The sequence below is a fragment of the Marmota monax genome, unplaced genomic scaffold (genome assembly GCF_021218885.2).
Source record: "Marmota monax isolate L192 unplaced genomic scaffold, Marmota_monax_Labrador192_F-V1.1 WCK01_AAM20220418_F8-fsc00061, whole genome shotgun sequence".
Classification (NCBI taxonomy): Eukaryota; Metazoa; Chordata; class Mammalia; order Rodentia; family Sciuridae; genus Marmota; species Marmota monax.
In genome coordinates this window covers 13,686,797-13,699,693 of record NW_026695230.1, presented here as the reverse complement: position 1 = coordinate 13,699,693, position 12,897 = coordinate 13,686,797, and the positions used below count along the sequence as shown (strand labels likewise).

Sequence of the window (12,897 nt, the reverse complement as noted above, 5' to 3'; positions counted from 1 at the left end):
AAAATCTTTTAGGCAAACTGAGGAAAAATATGAATTAATAAGGTTAAAAAGTCAAATGCCATGGTATTTAAAGAGTTCCTTGACTGCTGGCCTTCCCAGGTCCCTCCCCCAGTGGAAGTGATCCATTCGTATTTATTTATGACCAGAAGATAAATGCACAAAGGCTGCAAACAAATAATTTCACTTAAGCAGATTAAAAAGCTAAACACTAAGAAGAAAAAAGAAAGCATTTACAGAAAAGTTCTTTCTTGCCTTCCAAAGGAATGTAAATTACTTATGCTGTACCACTGACTTAGCAAAAGAAAAAAGTAAAGTAGATTGCAAGAGAAAATAAGAACTTAGTATTGAGTTAAACATACTCTGGGACAGTCTTTTACTGGAAAGCAATATGGCAATTATTATTAAGATCGAGAAGCCGGGCTCAGTGGTGCATACCTGTAATCCCAGCAACTCTGGAGGCTGAGGCAGGAGGATCTCAGGTTCAAGGGCAGCCTCAGCAACTTAACAAGACCTTGTCTCTAAATAAAATATTTTTAAAAGGGCTGGAGATGTGGCTCAGTGATTAAGCACCCCTGGGTTCAATCTCCAGTACCAAAAAAAAAATAGATTCAGAAAAGGGCTATGACCTCTCAGCCCAATAATCCTACCCCAGGGAATGTATTCTAAAGAAATAACCCAACAGAAGGAATAAATCTGTGCTGCTTGAATACTAAGTAGAGTTAAGTAGGTCAACCAGAGTGGGGGAGCTGCTCTCCTTTATTTCTGTGAACTCATTCATTTTTATAACTTTTGTTTTCAATTCCTTAAATAAGTAAAAGAAAGTTTCTGCCTCCTCCACTGGCCCAGCTATTACATGGCGAGCATTTTCTCTGTGCAGCACTGGGCCAAGGACTTAATACACAGCTGCTCATTAGCACTTCACCTCCTGGTGAAAACCTTGAGGTCAGCGCTAATGGTAAGAAGACCCTGTTAAAGTAGCTCACTGGTACCAGAGGCGAGTCCATAGCGACCTCTTCAACTGTGAAGGCTCAAGAGAGGCCACCAGGGCCCCGGCTCAGAGCCAGGCGCCTGATCTAAGGGTCCTTGGTGTATGATAAGGGCCCTGGACTTGGCCAAGCCCTGGCTTTGACTCCTGGCATTTTGTTCTGATTTGGCGACATTGGCCAAGTTCCCTCTGCAAACCGGGACCAAACAAAACCTCAGCATAGCATTTTGTGAAGGTGAAACCCATGAGCCGAGCACTCAGCCTGAGCTACAGTGCTCTGCTGAGTCCTGGATAGCACTTGGTAATGAGCCCAGGAAGACTTTCTGCAGACACTCTAGATCAGCTGGGGCTTAGAACACCTGGCAGAACATCTTCAGGTTGAGGACTAGGCAGAGGCCCAGTGCTCACTGGGCAACCCCATTTATTTCTTTCTAGTTCTCTAGCTTCCCCAGCCACCCACCTACCGATCCCCAGACCTCAGTTCTAGAGCCCCCTTCCCTCCCTCCACTGCCAACAGGACTTGAGTTTGCTTTAGAGAGTGCCCAAGTCACAATAAGAGGGAGCACAGTCCTGGCTCTGTTTCCAGCCATCTACCCACCACCTCCCTACGTACCCCTACACCTGCGCTCTACCAGGGCGTCCAGCTCAGACCACCTCCAATCCTGATTTCCCCCTGAAATGGGCTCCGCCCTTGGCTGCCCCCATTGCTGCAAACAGCGATTCCCCTCTTCCTGTTGCTCATCCCCCAATGCTGGGGGGCATTCTTGATTCTACTTTGGCCCCACATCCAACCCATCAGCAAATCCCAACAGCAGCAGAATATGTTGCCTCCTCGCCACCTTCACACTAGCTGGCCTTATCCACTATTGTTCCTTCCTGGATTATGGCAGTGCCTCCTAGGAGGCTCCTGTACCCTTCAGTCTATTTTCAACACTCATATGGAGGGATCCTCTAAGTCAGGTCTCCTGCTCAGAGATCCTCCCCACCCCCAGCTCCCCAGCTCCTACCTTGTAAACTCCAAAGGCAAACATTGGCTCAAGGGTCTCTATCCAGCCTGGCCTTGCACTCTGACCTATTCATCTCCTTCACACACTATTCCAGACACACCGACCTCCTACACCTGTGCATTCTGCCTTAAAGCCTTTGCACTGGCTGTTCCCTCTGCCAAGAATACCCTTCCCAGTATCCATATGGCTGCTCCTGTCCTTTGCTCAAGTCTGTTCAGGCTGTCACTCTCAGGGAGGTGTCCTTGTAGCACTGTAGGCTGCACCCCTAGGCGATCCTACTCACCTTACCTACTAGGGTTTTTTTTCCACATATATCACCTTCAGCTCTGCCGTGCAACTCAATCATTCGAGTTGTGTATTGTTTATGTTTTGCTCTGTGCTAGGGCATAAGCTCCCTAAGTCTGGGATCTCTGGTTCTTTTGAGTGCTTACGTAACCCCAACAGGTAGAACACACAGGGGCCCTCAGGAAATGCTCGTGGATTATAGGCTGTCTGGTCTGGGCCTCAGGCTGGGAGCCTGTCGGGGCCAGGGAAGTTCTTGCTGGCATCCACCACAGCTCAGGAGGGAGGACCGGAGGAGGAGGAGGACATTGTGCATCCTGCTGCCTCTGCAGACCCTTTGATTTTGACAGGAGCCTTGTTTTTGCCTTCTGAGGGGAATCATCCCCACACAGTTCTCTTGTCACAAAGTGACAGGTGGGCTTGGGTGGCTTCTAGCAGGGCTAGGCCAGAGGTTGGCGGTAGAGAGCAGTTCCAGGGGCAACTGGAATAGCGTGTTCCACTTTGGGGCATGGTAGCCCATGACACCAGGCCATACACGTCCTCCCACCTCCTTGCTGTCCCCTGCTCTGGGGTCCTGACACAGAAATCCAGATGACAGGATAAAAACAAGGGGAGATGCTACCAGCACCTGGACCAGGGTGGAGCGAAAGCTGCCACTGGAGCCCCTACATCAAGACATGTGGGTGGTTCAACTTGGCTTTGACCTTATAAGCCTAGTCGTCCTGTACCTGTAACCAAGGCCAAGGGAGGCTGCTGTCCAGTAGCAACTCCTCAAGTGTGTGTGTGCGTGGGGGGGGGGGGGGCCCTAGAGCACCAGAAGATCAGCTGTCCTCTGAGCTGCAGGCTAGTGCCTAGTGGTGGCGGGGGTGGGGTGGGGTGGGGTGGGAAGAAGAGTCAGGGTCCCAGAACTGAGGCCCTAAACCTGCTGCTGTTGGCCAAACAATCTAGCTCCCTTGCTGCTCTGTAGCCTACAGAGCCAATGGGAAGACACACACGAACTCCCAACACTTGCACCAAAGGAGGGTGGTTCAGGGGGAGCCTCCTCTGAAGACTGGGGCCTATTGTAGGCCCTCCTATGGCTGCCATTTCCCCAGTGCTCGGCCCAGTGTCCAGGATGAGGGTTCTCGGGTAGGAGCTGGTCACCCCTGGGTTTCCAGGGAAGGACCTGGCCTCAGCCCCTTCCGCCAATCAAATTTTGTGGCTTCCTCTTGTTTGCATTAGTCTAATGTACTGGTCTCTGCACAGAGGCCGTTGCTAAGGCCAGGCGGGGCCCTCCGAGTAACACTACCTGCCCTGGCTTCAGGACAGTGGAGGGTGTGCCTGTGTGTCAACAACCAGGCCCATTGGTTGGACCTGGGACACCTTGTGAGAGTACAGCAAAGCCCAGTAGCCAAGTCCCAGGGTCAGGGGAGGGCCCAGAGGCCCAGCACTACAGTCAACTGATTCTTTCCTGAAGCTCCATGGGTGCTCCCTGAGTATGCCCAGAGGAGTCATGCTCCAAAGACCCCAGGATGGCAGTGGCTGTCTTTGGACATATGCACCTTTATCTTAGAAGACCCCACACTGCACAGGATGTTAGTGCTGCTGTGGACGAATCTTCCTCCCAGAGCACTTGTGGCATCCCCTGAGGTAGACAGAGGGACTGCCAGCTCAGACCCCTTCTCATGACCCTCCCCATTCTGCTGGGATCTTTTCAGTGTCCCCTCAGCCATCATGGTCCACCTTACAAGTACCTTGTGCCTAGTGTCCCAGCCATCTACCTATTCATGCTCAGAGACACTGTAGCAGCCCCTGCCCCTGCTCTGCTCTGTATTGGAGAGGCACGGCCTCCACACAGTACATCACCCAGTGTTCCTTGCAGCTGACTTCCTGTTAGGTGTCACTGCTGGATGCACTGGTGGGAGGCTGAGGGCAAGATCAAGGGAGAAACCAGGGTGCTCTTCCTGCCTCTCTGCCTTGCAGCTGTGGCTGTGGTCCCTGGGCTTTGGTAGCCCCCACCCTTCCCCCACCCCACTCTCTGGTGGCTTCCCACTGTGTTCATCTCTGAGTTCCTGCACCGTCCCCATCTGGCCATTCAGCTGCTCTAACACCTTTTGACTCCTTACCTTTTCCTCTGTTGAACTCCCTGGTTTCAGCTCCATTTTCCTGATTACACCACTTTATTTCTCAATTTTTATCTTCCAAGAGAACAGGGGACACAACAGCAGGGGAGGTTCCTCCAAGCCTAGAGCCAGAAATGACTGGCAATTAGGACCATGGCTCTGTAGTGGCCCTGGACAACTCCTCTGAACCTCAGTTTTCTTTCCTGTAAAATGGAGTTAATAACAATCACGGGGATCGTGTGCTGCTCTGTTATCTTCCTGGGTTCTGGGGTGAGTTGGAAGAGTCTCGAGACGGGTGGAAAACAGGAGTGCCTTCCACTGCGGAACCAGGGCAGCCCAGGACCCTGTGCCAGGCCCAGGCAGGAAAGGGCCTTGGGACTTGGCTGCTGCTGGGGTGGTGTGTGAGGTCAGACATTCCCAGGATGTTGATGGCAATGCCTTCCCCAAGAACTAGAATTCCTGAGTCGCCTCTGTCACCAGGAGCAGGAATCTGGTCCGAGTACTGAGAGGAGCATGAGATAGCTTGGTTCTGAGCTGACCTGCTTCCCGCCAGGAGGCCCTGCTGGCTGCTACTCTGGGAGGTGCAGATCCTTCTCCCCCAACCCACTCCCCACCTGCCATCCTGGTCCCCCCATACCACACACCCCGCCCTTATATAGTCCTGGATTCTCCCTGATCTGAGAGGACTTCAGGCAGAGTCTAAAGTGAAGAGCAGTCTGCTTAGGGGAGGGAGTGAGGGGCTGGCCTCATGCAGCACAGGTGAGCGCCCTGTCCCCTCACCTAGGCAGGCTGCAGACATGGCTGCCTGGTGAGTGGCAGGCCATCAGCTGCAGCAGGTCTGACACTGTACACTCCTGTGCTGCCTGGGTGAAGTGCTCTCTGGGTTCTGCTTTCCTCCACTCTTCCACTGGTGCAATGATGGTACCCTCCTCTTAGGGCTGTTGGGATGTCAGAGACAGTGGACACAGAGTGCTGAACAAGCATGGGTGCTGGACAATGAGTTGTGTGGCCTCAGGATGGTTAATAGTACCCCCGCCACTGACACCAGTTCGACCAGTCCTTCCGTGACCCCTAGGTTTGTGAGGACAAGAACCCAAGGTCTCTGGAAGCAAAAATTCTGGCATGGAAATGAGCCCCAGAACCCAAAGTACCTGTGGCTGGATGGAAACAGGAGGGGCATGTCCTCCCTTCGGGGTTTGCCTTGGCTAGCTGGTGGGGGTGCAACGGAAACACTATCTTCTTGTCTGCAGTCTCTGCATCCCAGGGCCCACCCGTGGCCCCTTCACTAATCACCAGGCTCCACTATGAGACACACTGGCCCTGGCTCTGCAGTACTGAGGCACCATTGGTCAGCCGTGCCCTCCACCCCTCCTGGTCTCCAGGGAGCAACTATTCTACTCCTGAGTCCCACTGGCAAAGCCAAAACTCTCTGGGAGGATGAAAGAAAAGCAGAACCCTGGGTATCCCTGCAGTTTGGGTCTGGTGCCACCACAGCCTGACTCAGCTACCTGCTGCCACCTCATGCTACCAGGTCACCAGCACCTCCCTGAGTCTCCTCCCCTCTGTGGGTCCCCCAGTCCACCTTCCACTCTGACACAGAGTGGTCTTTCTATGCCACTAATCTGATGATCCCAGTCCCCAGCTCACAACTCTGCAGTGGAGGCGCTTGTAGTAAAATCCACCCTGAACCTGCCACTCAAGCCCTTTCATGGTTGGATGTCAAAGGACTCATTTCTGGCTTTTTTTTAACATGCCCTCATGTCCTCCAGCCACATGGACTTATTTTCCACTCCCATGCATATGGCAGCTCTCTCCCACCTTGCTCTTGCTCCAGAGGCCCCTAGAAGTACCATCTCCCCTTCCGTGGGTCAACTCTTGCCCATCCCATGCTCCAGCCTAGTTAAAATGGCACCTTTGACCTAGTGTCTGCTGCATGAAAGTCAGACCTCCCACACCTTCCACCTGTTCACTGCCTGCCTCTAGATAGTTTGCCTTATAATGTAGACATCTATGAATGTGTCTCTTCTTCTCTGAGACAAAAAGAGGTCATTGAAGGCAGAGACCGTGGTGACTGATACATTTCCTAATCCCTAGCATAGGCCCTGGTCAGAGGAGGGTACAGTAGCACCTGCTAGGTGCATGAGTATTGGGCATGTGGTTCACAGGCACACAAACACCTGTTCTCAGATATAGTCAGGTATAGAGCAGGATCTCAGCCACAATAATTCTGTATAACAAACCTTTCAGATCTTAGTGGCCTGTGGCCTCTACTTTCTTGCTCATGAGCCTATGGGTTGGCTGGGCCCTGCAGGTTTAAGGTGGGCTGGGCTCCCATGGGATTGGCCAGGCTGGGCTCCAGGCTATAGGTTGGCTCCAGGTGTGTTCCATGTGCCCTCAACCAGGGACTCGGGCTGAAGGGGCAGCACCATCTGAAATAATTCCTTTCATGGCAATCTAGCATGAGTGACAGGCCAAACCTGCAAGTCCACCTGAACCCTCTGCTCGCAACACATTCAAGTGTTTCCACTGGTCCAAGCAAGTCTCACGGCCAAACCTCCATCAATGGGACAGGCAGGGGTGCCCCACCTACTCTGGTGAGAAGGACTATAAACGCACAGTCCCCTGTCACAGAGAGCAAGTGAAGAACTGTGGGCATATTCCGAGTCCAAATTTGCAGAATAAAAGCCACAAGCCTGGATATCTATCTGGGGATCTGTTGTGCTCATGGACACACAGACTGGTCCCCATCCTCTGATGCAATGTGTGGCCACGTGCTTGCAACTTAATCTCTGTAGTCTTCAGTTTTCTCCTCAGAAAAATGGGGGCCAATAATACTGCTTGGCTCAGAGGATCATGTGAGCTTAACAGGTTTAGCACATGTAGAATGCTCAAGTGCCAAATGATTTGTGGTTTATATTGAGCACCCCTCAAAATAGCTGCTAGAATACTGGATGGCCGAGATGGAACAGGTGGAGGGGCAGGGAGAGGAAGTGTCCCTTGGAGCAGTGAGGAGCCAGGGAGGACCCCAAAGCCCTGTAAGTTGGATTTCACAATAGTGGAGCTCCCACTATGGGGGACTTTGCTGGGGGTAGTTTGGGGTGGGGCATAAGCAGGATGAAAGGGGACTGATAAAGAAGTGGAGAACATGAGTGCAGCCAAGTCTTCCGAGAAGACAGGCTAGAAAGGAGGAAGAAGAGAGAAAGGGCTGCCAGGTGGGGTCTGAGGTTAAAAAGTGGTTTCCTAAAACTGGAGCCTTCAGTGTATGTAAATCCCAGTGGAAAAAAATCCCGTAGGCAAAAAAAGTTAAGAGCCTGGGAAAGAAAAGACAATGGCTCCTATTTGGGGACAATGGGTGAGATCCAGCCAAGATCAGTTTAGGTCTTTCCCTTGGAAAGGGAATAGGACAAGTACTCCACGGTGACCAGAGAAGGGTTACCCATCAGATCAGGAACCAAGAGGGATTCGTCCACTCACTCAACAGGCAGCCCCTGAGCACCCACTGTTAGGTAAACTCCAGCCACAAACAACATGGGCAAAAATCACCGCTTAGATTCTAGTCCTGGGAGAGAGACAATAAACAAAATAAGAAAATTGTATAGTTGATTGGGAGTTGAGATGTGTGGCGAGTGAAACTTCAGGGCGCGTTCAACAGGATGGCTGGTGCAGGATCTCTGAGAAGGTGGCGAAGGAGCCAGCCCTGCATGCAAGTATCCCCAGGAAGAGCATCTTCTAGCCGAAGTGAGAGCAGTGCAAGGGGCCTGGGGTGGGGAACAGCAAGGAGGTCAGAGCCAAGCGAACCAGGGGGCAGTAGAGGAACAAGGATACAGAGCCACTGGGGGCCACAGTAGGTAAGACTCTTCAGCTTTATTTCCCTGTGAAAAGAGGAGCCCATGGGATTTGAGCAGAGAATGGCGATGTCTGACTTGTGCTTCCGCAGGGTCACTCTGGCTGCTGGGAAAGGCTGAGAGGGTGGGACATGGCAGGGGGGAGCTGGGAGCCCAGGTTGAGCTGTTTCTGTCATCCAGGCCAGAGGTGATGAGGCAGGGACCAGGTGATAGAAAGCAGGGCTGCATCCCTGATGGATTTTAAAGGGACAGCCACCACGACTGGCTGATGGCTTGAGTGAAGGATGAGAGGAAGAAAGAAGTCAGAGAAGCTACCTGACCAACGGGGGCTAATGCTGTCACCTGCCAAGATGGCAATGGCTGTGGGTGCGGCAGGTTGGTGGGCGAGATGAAGCATTCAGTTTGGAGAGGTTGAGTTTGATGTGCATGTTAGATGTCCATGTGGAAGTGCCGAGTAAGCGCCGTATGTGTGTCAGGATTCAGGGAGAGGGCCAGGCTGGAGAGTAAGCCTGGGAGCCATTGTTGTCTAGGGTTATTTAAAACCATGAGATCCTCAGGGACATGAGGGTAGACAAAGAGGTTCAGAGCCTGAGCCCTGTGGCCCTTCAGCATTCTGACACCAAGGAGAGAAGGTGGGACCAGCAAAGGAGACCAGAAAGGAGATACCGGGGCTGAGAGGAGGGCTGTGTCTGAAGGGGAGCTTGATGGGCTGGGTCAATAAGATGAGAACTGAGACGTCACCCCTGGGTTTAGCAATAGGTTGGGCCTTGTGATTTGGACACCAGCAGCCAGAGGCTGGTGAGCCTGAGGTGGACCCTCTGAACATGTTAGGACCCTCCCTACCATTAAATGGGATGAGGAATGTGTCCATGCCCGAAATGCTGTACATCTGCTGGGCAGAGGGATGGGCTCCAGCAAAGGCAGAGCCGCTCTCAGAGGTGGGTCTCAGAGCTCCTGTGTAGACCGAGGCCTGCACCCTTCCAGAATCCCGCCCAGACCCCTGAGGAGCGGGTGCCCTTCTAGAGTCACCATGCCACCATCTCTCTAGAGCCTGTTCTCTCAGCAGATGAGCCCATCTCCCCCAAGAAGCCGAAGAGTGTCCCTGAGCCAGAGCCCGGTGATACAGGAGGAGGAGCCACCTCTCCCCTGCCCTCCGAGTGGACCTCTGTGAGGATCAGCCCTGGGGAGGACGGGGTTGGGCAGGACGTGTTGGCCGTGCGTGTCCTGGTCACCAGCGAGGACAGCAGGTATGCCCAGGCGGCTGCAGGATGGGGACCACACCAGGGTTGGAGGAGGAGCAACATTTGGGATCTGGCCTCTCCACTCACTTGCAGAAGGACTTCTCTGGGCATCAGTTTCCTCATCAGTCAAATGGGGACAATCATAGCGCCTGTCTCAGAAGGAGTTGTAAGGATCAAAACATTAGCATGTGGAAGTGTATGGAACAAGGCTCAGGGTGTAAAAAACCCTGAAAATGTCAGCAATTATTTTCTCGGGGAAGGGAAAGGCCCTGGCATCACAGTTGTCTCCCAGGAGGTGACTGTCACATGATCTGCAGCAAGGGCTGCAGATGGGCATTACCTGTCACAGGGAGGGGCTCCTGGGGCCCTCCCACCCTGAGAGCACAGTGCATGGTGATGGGGAAGCCAGCAGGGGAAATGAAGCCTGGTGACTTGATGACTGTTTCTGAGGGTGTCATCTCACCTCCTGCATCAGATCCCCACCCAGAGTGGTAATGAGAAGTGCAGACTCCAGGCCTTGCCCACAGACACACCCACAGACACACCCACATCATTCAGGAGCTCAAGCAACAAGAAGTATCGGCTGCCTGTCATCTACTAGACCCAGCACAGGGCAGTGACCAACCCCATGCAAAATCCTTGCTCTCACCTCTTTTTTCAGGTTGGGCAGATAGCCAGCAAACAAGGAAGCATTAATGGGGAAAATAAAACATGCACCAGGTAGAGAAGCAAAGTAGGAGCACATGGTAGAGAGCCACGAGTCAGCTTTTAGATTGGGCGGCCAGATAAGACCTCTGTGTCCTTACTGACTGCCCAAATCATGCTTGGTAACAAGCCAGCCCTGAGTGAGTGACTTAACCCCGTTTATTACATCCTCGACTGTGGGGGCCAGCAGCTCAGCAGGCCCTGGGGACAGCCCTGGCCTTGGTGACCTGGCCCAGCAGAATTCTTCTACAGTAGAGTTGGCTGTCAGCTGTGGTGACAGAGGGTGACTGTGCCCAGAGTCTTCATCCTCCATCCAGCAAGTGAGGTTAGCTCAAAAGGAGAGCAGCACAAGGTTTCTGGAGACCCAGGTTTGGCCCTGCCCAGTACTGTTCCCATGGCATCTGATTGGCTACCGCAAGTCACATGGTCAGCCCAGATTCAAGGAGCCAGGAAGTAGGTTTCACCCTTTATAAGAAGAGCTGCAAAGTCCTATTGCAGAGGAGTGTGGCTCCAAAGAGAAGGATGGCAGCCATTTTTGCAGAGCACCTACCATGGCCTGCTTGAGGAGGTGACATTGAAGCTGAAAAGGGGTTAGGAAGGAATGGTCAAGGAAGAAGGGCAGTCCAGCCATGACAACAGCTAGTGCACAGGCCCTGGGGTGGGAGTGAGCCTGATGGAGGAGAGGTCTTGGAAGGAAGGCAGGAGTGGGGCGCAGGGAGCCTGGGAAGGGTTGCATTCTAAGCCAGAGATAATTGAAAGAGAGTTTTCAAGTTGAAGAGTGACGTCTCAGTCACAATTCTTGAAAATCGGCAGGCCCTGGTGCGGGGAGTGGATGGTCAGGTGGAGCAGAGCAAAGGCAGGGAGATCAGGGACTGGTGGAACAGCGGGATGGGTTTGCTGATTGGCTGAACCTGAGGGAAGAAGAGTTCAAGGGCAACTCCCAGGTTTTGACTCCATCACTGAACGGATAGTATGATCATCTCCTGAGGTGAGAAGGATTTCAGGGGATATAGGTCATGGGGAAAACCAAGAGTTCAATCCTGGACCCCTAGGGTTTGAGTTGCCCACATCTTTGTGCAGATATCAAGTTAGCAGTCCAGCATGCCAGTCTAACATCTGAACTTTCAGGGAAACAGGACTGAAGATGGGGAGTTCAGAATCCACTAAACCAAAGGACTTGAGGGGTCCTGAATGGAGTAAGATTATCCTCCTGTTGATAAAGGGGAGCAGGGCCTGGAATAGAGCCCCAGGGCATTTGCCCATTCAGAAAGCAAGCAGGGAAAGAGTGAGCAAAGCCCACTGGAGAGGAGGGAAACCAAGATGGGGCAGTTAAGGAGTGCAAGAGGAGAGAGTGTTTCAAAAAGGGATCTGAGGACAAGGGTGGCTCAGTGGCAGAGCACGGGCCCTGAAGGACGGCGTGGTTTGCTACCTTGGGAAGCTGTGGAGTCCAGTCAACAGCACAGAGAAGGGAGTTTGGGGCTTTCCAACAGGAAAGTCCTCATTAACATCCACAACGTGGTCTCCGTGGAATCAGTGGGCAGAGGCCTAATTGAAGAACGTGGGGGGGACAACAGGAGGGAAAAAAATGGAGGCAATGGTCACGGACATCTAACTTATTAAGTCTTGATCATTTAGACTCTGGAAAGGGGCCTGCCCACGCTTCAGCAAGTGTCACAGTTGATTCTGATGTGCACATCTGCGTGAAAACCACTCCCCGAGAGTGCCCTTAGTAGTCATTAAGATAGAAAACCAGGGCCCAGAGGGGAGAAGGCACCTGCCCAAGGTCACACAGCCTTCTAGTCCTCTAGGCTCACCTAGGACCATCCCCATGGTAAGAGGCAGACACCCGGTTCAAGGCAGCTTTGGTAACAAAGGCAGACGTATTGGCTGGTGTGGGCCAGGAAGTCCAAGGGTGGTCCTCACTTCAGGCCACCTTGAGGAGGTGATGTTGAAGCCAGAGACTCACAGTAGCTGTCCCTTGCTGCCTCTTCACAGGTCAGCCCTGCAGCAATCCACAGAGAGGCTGTCCCCACCTGTGCAACCCTCACTACAGAGGGCTTCAGCCCATATCCATAAATAATGTCACAGAACAGGATCCAGGGAAGCCCCCACTTGGTGTTACCCAGGTCATACACCCACCTCTGGGACTGACCAGTGCACAGGATGGGGTGCCAGGCCTAGGCAGGCCTGGGCACTAGGAAGGGTCCACTAGGCACACAGGTAGACAATGGGCAGTGACCTAGTGGAAGAACCATGCTGGATGGATGGATGGACAATAGATTCATATAGATCCATAGATAGATAGACAGGAAGGATATTTAGCTTCACTAAAATGTCTCATGCCCTCCCCACCCCAGGCTTGGGCTCTGGCTGTCTCCTCTGCCCACAACACTTTGCCTCCACTTCTCTACCACTTAAATTCCTGCCACGTTAAATACCACGTCCCCAAATGCCAGAGAGGCTTTTCTACTCCCCACCCCCACCCCCCCATTCTGGGGGAAGGAAAGCAGCATTTCAGGGTCTGAAGTTTTAGGATCAAGTTCCTGTAGACGAGCTCCTTTGGCCCCGAGAGCTCAGGAGCTGTGCTCAGGGCTGGGAGACGGTGAGACACCCCCTACTTTATGTGAGTTGTGGGTCAGCCATTTGCTGGGAGCCTTCTCCTGCTCTGATCCAAGCTTATATCAGTCAGCTTTGTGTCACAAAGTACCACAGCCCAGGTGACTTAAGCAA

General features: G+C 52.8%; 1 protein-coding gene across 5 annotated transcripts in view; it reads left to right on the top strand.

The window, feature by feature from the left end:
* Mical2 (microtubule associated monooxygenase, calponin and LIM domain containing 2) overlaps window positions 1–12,897 on the top strand; it is a 218,593-nt gene that overhangs the window by 142,920 nt on the left and 62,776 nt on the right. For all 5 annotated transcript variants that reach the window (XM_046437987.2, XM_046437983.2, XM_058576958.1 and 2 more), the window contains one exon: window positions 9,288–9,468. In XM_046437987.2, the coding sequence (XP_046293943.1) occupies window positions 9,288–9,468 (181 nt within the window). The remainder of the gene's footprint in view (window positions 1–9,287; window positions 9,469–12,897) is intronic.